Source organism: Astatotilapia calliptera, chromosome 22, assembly GCF_964374335.1.
Source record: "Astatotilapia calliptera chromosome 22, fAstCal68.1, whole genome shotgun sequence".
Lineage (NCBI taxonomy): Eukaryota > Metazoa > Chordata > Actinopteri > Cichliformes > Cichlidae > Astatotilapia > Astatotilapia calliptera.
This window is the reverse complement of record NC_137442.1, coordinates 17,987,699-17,994,206: the sequence shown is the minus strand read 5'-3', so window position 1 is coordinate 17,994,206 and position 6,508 is coordinate 17,987,699. Positions and strand designations below refer to the sequence as shown.

The following is a 6,508-nucleotide window of genomic DNA, read 5'->3' as shown; positions in this document are numbered from 1 at the left end:
TGGTTGGTTGGTTAAGGTCAATATCAGTTAAGAAAATAATAATAATAATAATAATAATAATAATAATAATAATAATAATAATAATAATAATAATAATAATAATATTTTAAAATGTAATTAAACTTTAAAAATCCGAGAAGAAAATTGAAAAAGAAAAAAGAGAAACAATAACAACATTTATGATGACGTATATGAAGGCATGAGAAATACTTTATTTGTCCCATATTTGGGAAATTCTTTTTGTTTTAGCAGTAACGAAAACAGGAGACCTAGCTGGAGGTGCCAGAGCTGGAAATCCTAAGCCCAAAAGAACATTCATGGGTGTAGTGAAAGAGGACGTGCGAAGGAGTGGTATGAAGGCAGATGATGCTACAGTGACCCCTACAGGAAGCAGCTGAAATGATGATGATCATCATCATCATCATCGTCATCATTTGTGTATGTTATTGGTTGCATGTAAATGCCTTTTATCTCTCTGATTTTGTTTATTGACCTACACCACAACTCCAAATGTCTTTTAGTCACTCAGTCTTTTGGTGTCACCAGCTCCAACAGTGCTCTACCAGCAGACCAACAAACTACACTGCATTCTCAGCAACTGAGTGAAAGCCAAGCGCCATCATTTTGCTGCACGTGAGTTTTGGATACAGCCTCTGCATTTGGCCTTCCAGTACAACCTGTAGATGTGAATGCCTAGGTATTGGACTGCTCCATCAAGTCAACATCTTGTCCCAGGACAGAAACGGGGAATATAGCCATCCTCTTTCAGAAGCAGATGATTACTTCCAGACCACCCCACAAAATCACCCACCAGTGCGCTGTACTAGTAAAAACAACTGAACTGTTATGTTATTTGCCACAAACACTTTGGGGTTAATTCCTTGTGTGAGTTTGACAAATTACCAGTGTGATATATATGAACATAAATGATCATAGGCCAGGAAAGCATTTTTATATCTTTGTCCCCTTACCCTGCAACCTGAGACAATGCACCACATTTTGATTGGCTCAACTTTACAAGTCATCACATGTGAGAAGTGCATCTAACCCTAGTAACACCTCAAAAAGGAACAGGAAATGCACAAGTGTATAAAGAGTTTAATATAAGAGCATAAAATGAAATCTCAACTTCAGTTTTGATATTGAGATATATGATCACACAGTCAAACCTTCAGCCTTTACAGGTTGTGCACATTTATCTATTTAGTTACAAAATGAATATCAAAGATTCCCCCCAAAGATTTTGGTGGGATGTGATAACCACAGTTGCAATTTGGGAAATGAACAAGGCGCAACTTATTTATTTGCTTGTTTAATAAAACCTCTCCATAAACATCATTACTTCAGTGTGATACAATATAGAATTATATGCATAGATTGTAACACAAAGTGCAACTAACAAGAAAAAAAACTAGATCAAAGTACTGTTTGATGTAACCTCTCTGTGTTTTTGAGCATGCAATGTAGGTACACATGCAGACATATAGTTTGCACATCTCTGTAATTAGTTTATGTTGTGAGAATTTGGGGCCAATCAGAAATCTGCTTGTAAGTGTCTGAGTCATTCTGACCCATGAGCAGTGAAACGGTATCACGGCATTGTTAAAACTCCTGTTTTAATATATCAGCATCACATGTTTCACGTTTTTCATGTGAAACCTTTGTCTGCTAAACGTAACAAATACATGTGGTGAGAAAAAAAAGCATCAGATGAGTGGAATGATGACGCAATACCGATAAACCACCCATCCATACATCCATACATCTTCTTTCACTTATCCGGGGCTGGGTGCAGCAGCAGCCAAAGCAAAGAAGCCCACCTCCTCCAGCTTATCTGGGGGAACACCAAGGTGTTCCCAGGCCAGCCGAGAGATATAATCTCTCCAGCGTGTCCTGGGTTTGCCCCCAGCCTCCTCCCTCCTGATAAACCAATTTAAGTAAAAGTACAGTAACTACAATTTTTGGATTATACCTCAAGACATCACACCAAACAAACCAAGAAAATAATCAGGACACACCTTCAGGTTGCACAAAGCCCAAAATAAACACACAACAGTGATGAAATCTTATTATTGCTAATGAAGGTTTTCATATTCCTTATTATTATCAATAACTTAGATAATTATGAATAAACCAGCTCATTAAGGAAACTTTTGTGTGTAAACTAGAAAAGAAAGATCTCAAGAAAACAGCAAACAACCAGACTGCCACTCTCTTTACACCTCGCTGTTGCGCGCACACACACACACACACACAGGGCCGTGCAGAGAGGTTTAAAGGGGCGGGTGCTCAAAGTTAAAAAGGGGCACATTGAGCCAGGCTGAATAACAACAACACACATTCATCAAGAATCTAATATGGGAAGGGCAGGGCTGTGTTGATCTGAGACTGTAGACATTAAAAAGTCCATAGGAGAGATGGTAGCTGATTAAACAAGTATCATGAGATAATAACAAAATGCAAAGATTGGTGACAGCGCTTGGAACCACAAGGCAACAAAAAACTGTGAGAAATAATTTAGGCTCTGCCTATGAATCACTCTTTGCTTCTCTTCTTCCTTCCATCCCATCATTTCATATATCACTCTCCACTTGCTATGTGAGAACAAGGCACAACTTGCTATTGCAATAAACTATAATCTAATTATCCACACTAACAACTCTTGCACTTAATCTATAATAAAATGATGACAGAAAAATGTTATAGCACTGCCTTTAGTAGCCTCACACAGCTCCTGCTGTTTCCTCCTCATGTCCTTACCAGGCATGTCTGAACAATGTTATATCATGAGTAATATATATATATATATATATATTTTAAATCCATCTAAATAAAACACATACATGCATGCACACACAGTGACATTTTAGACCTTCTTCAGAATACTGTATATACTATGGGCATCATGGTGCTGATCCAGAATCCTTACATTATTATTTATTACTAGAGCTACAATAATAAAGCAATGAGGAGGGGGAAGTAATAAATATGAAATAATGTATTTATGATGATTCCATTTGTTTCACTATCCACTCTGTGCAGGGGCAAAGCTTATTACATTTTTAAACTGTAGAGATACAATAATTTTACTGCTGTAAAATCCAAATTTTGTCTTATTTAAAATATAAATCTAATATAATCTGCTTCTTAATGTATGTTCTTTAAAATACAGTGTGTGTTTTTAATATATTATAATTATAATAATGCATAATTATGTGGACATACATATTAGATCGTTTTTTAGTGAAATATAATCCCTCCAGAAAGGCAGGAAAAGCCCTGTAACTTACTTTAAAACTAAATATGTTTCTTAATACTTTAAAACTAAATATGTTCCCTAAAACGGTGGACAGAGCTACAGACCCATGACAGCCAGGTAGCCAGCAGCTATGACCAGCACTACTTGTGCAGTTAATAAAAGGACAGGTAATGTTTGTCACGCTGTTGCACACACAGCACGCTCGTTTGTTTCAGTTCGTCAGTTGCCACAAGACAACTTACCAACGTGTACATAATAAGCCAATACTCCTGGGTGCTATACACTACAGTTTACGCTGTACACCTACTTACTGGTTTTGTCGCATCAGTCTGTGTCTCTGAGTTAACTTGTGTTTCTTCTACAGGTCTGGACCGCTAAAAATGCGCGTGCTCTTTGTGAGCTCGTTCCCGGCTCGTAACCAGCGCGTTCAGCCGTCAAGGGCGATCATTTGTTAAATGTGATCATGTGACTGATGCAAGAAGATCCTTTTATTTAGCAAAACCGTGATTAATAGTTAAATATTATTGTTGAGGGGCACAGACAGGACTCCGCACGCACGCACACACACACACATAAAAAAATAAAATAAAAAATTTAAAAAAAAAAAAAGTTGCCTCAACAAAAGGGCACTTTGGGCACCCATCAGGAAAGGGGCGGGTGCTCAAGCCCCTCTAGCCCCCCCCCCCCCCCCTTCTGCACGTGCCTGCTGACACACACACACACACACTACTTATCATTTTGATCATCCTGACAGCACAAGCCAAAACAACAGGCCTCACACAGGGTTTTTTCGTGGGGTTTGGACCTCCGTCTCGTAGCGCCTGAGTCACCTTCTTCATTCTCATCCTCCTGTCCATAGCAGTTCTTCCGGATTTCAGAAAACAATCTGAGCAGAGCCTCTTTCGCCTCTTCCTTGTAAAAACCGGGGAGATGAAAATTATCGTCTTGGCATCGCCGGCAGGCTTGTCCAAAAGGCCGCATGGTCACCGCCCCCTTACCGCCTCTCAGCCGATAACGGAACAAAAGCACCACACGCACCGAAGGCCAGATCCTCCTGCAGGATGCACACTGAAAACTGTGGGGGAAATTATGACTATAGACTCTGGTCAATGGTGATTTTTCAGGTTAGTAACTCTGTCTGTGTCCCATCAATGCTTTGAACTGATGTTTTTCAGTTTCAGATTGCCACGTCAGCGGAAAGCTTTAGTAATGAATCGCTGGGTCAATCATACCATGCGAATCGTCAGAGTCATAATAAAGCAAGATAACTGTTCAATTATCGCTGTAACTAAATTGCAGAACCTGTTTCCCCCACAGAATAGCATTGTTTTAATACCGTCCACTGCTGCTCCCTGTCACACAAATGATTGATGCCTTTTTCTTTCCAGCATAGTTTCTACTATTATTATTACATACAGTGTAAGGTAAATATGATTTTATTAAATTAAACATACTTTCCATAAGCGCAGTGGGAGAAGACCTTCCAGCCTCTCTTATTTTCCTTCTTGGATAATTTGTCTGTCTGTTTGTAGCTGAAGGTGAGCGACCATGGCTCTCCATAGTCCAGCGCATTATCCCCACAGAAGAGCTCCTCAAAGGTGTGTGTCCACAAGGAAGGAGCCCAAGCTGGACAAAGAGGAGAGGGAAGGACGTTAGGCTTACGCTATACAGGCAAATCAGTCTTTTATTTGTCATTACAAGAACACAGGAAACGCTTTTAAACGCCTTGATCAAAACAAATATGCAATGCATTAATTACAAATCAATCACCCATATACGCGTTTAAAGAAACAAATAGTAGGCTGGTGTGTTACCTGTATATCTCGATGGTCTGATACATAAAGTCTGATATTTGGAGACCTTCTGGGAGACGAAATGAAACGTTGACATGAGACAGAGTTTGACTTGTGAATGCTGCTCTGCAGGCAGCCTCTGTTTATTTATGCGTGATGTGTGGAAAACGAAACTTAGAATTCACGTTCCGTCTAGCGACTTGTGCTGCTAGTGTGAGATAGTGCACATCTTGAACTCATACCAACTAAATACACGGCCAGTATTGCAGATACCAAACTTATAAAGGTTTATGTAGGGAGAGCAGTGTGATCGTGATCTATGAGATGAATCATCAGCGGTTTTCCAAATTCTGAACACATTTTAATGATCTCTAAATCACCGTAACTTTTACCTTCATACTATATGAGATTATTTCTTGAGTCTATGAAAGGGCTGTGACAGTGGGCTCTGTCTCTGTGCCGAGAGTCTGGGCCATGTCTGGGGGATTTCCTTCCTCCTCTCTGCATTTATTTTTGCTGCTTGTTCCGGGTGAAAAGTCTCTTTTTCGTGCTCTTTGTTAAAAGTCCGCTTGTTCATTGTAACTGTTTATACTACGTTACCCATGACGCACCTCGGTATCTGTACTTCGGTTGGGAACGTGTTCAGCGCAGTTCTGCACAGATGAGAGGTGTGTCGGAGGATAACGTATTTACTTGCATTCCTGTGTGAGTTAATACTGTGTGCGTGCTTACCATATGACCACACACACCCAGATACACACTCACACCCCCTTTACCTGCATGTGAATACTGTAATGCCTCCCTACCAACGCTGTACATCCTGTTGATGTCATCTGCCACCTCCTTAGTAAAGTTATTTGAACTACATCACTGTGGAGTACCATTCCTTCTGACCGAGGACGACTCAGTTGAAGCGTGATCGGCAATCAGTGCAAACATACATTACACTCTTTCATATCTTTATATAAGTTGGTGTTTTTGCCACGGTAGAGAATTTCCTTCCAACACCCATTATTGTTTGCAGTGTTTTAATCTACAGCTATAAACCAGCTCAACGCGTCACTATGGCTCTGCTCAGTGCCACTGAGTGACCGCAGGGCAACAACAACAGTAGGGAGTATGAGAGTGCGCCTGCATGAGAGGAGAGGGGTCTCCTCCGATGAATGGGAGCAATGTACTGAAATTAAAGAAGGGAAACAAACTAAAGTATCACTCCTATCACCTTAGTATCGATTCGATATCAGTGTTGTATCGATATTATATCAGGATATATTTACCCACAGCCACCAGCGATGATAAGGAACAGCTTGTGTTTTTTGTTTTATTTAATTTTTAATTTAATTTTTTTTTCTTTACAATAGTCAACACCTATGAGTCGTAAAAGAACCCGATTATGCGCTGAACTGCATGCGTCCCTGCTGAAACCCAAAGATGTTTAGTAGCGAGAAATAAAAGT

The 6,508-nt window shown here is 39.9% G+C and overlaps 1 protein-coding gene and 1 long non-coding RNA gene across 2 annotated transcripts; one reads left to right on the top strand and one right to left on the bottom strand.

The window, feature by feature from the left end:
• The first annotated feature begins 153 nt into the window (after positions 1–153).
• Positions 154–2,034, top strand: LOC145423789 (uncharacterized). Its single transcript, XR_013904832.1, has 2 exons — positions 154–438; positions 547–2,034. It is a non-coding gene; the product is annotated as an uncharacterized LOC145423789 (long non-coding RNA).
• LOC113014534 (receptor-transporting protein 3-like) lies at positions 1,079–5,239 on the bottom strand. The gene is made up of 3 exons (XM_026156130.2): positions 5,074–5,239; positions 4,714–4,885; positions 1,079–4,334 (listed from the first exon to the last, which is right to left on the bottom strand). Exons 1-3 carry the CDS (start codon positions 5,147–5,149, stop codon positions 3,986–3,988), a joined length of 597 nt encoding a protein of 198 aa, XP_026011915.2. The 5' UTR covers positions 5,150–5,239; the 3' UTR covers positions 1,079–3,985.
• Between the last annotated feature and the right edge of the window lie 1,269 nt (positions 5,240–6,508).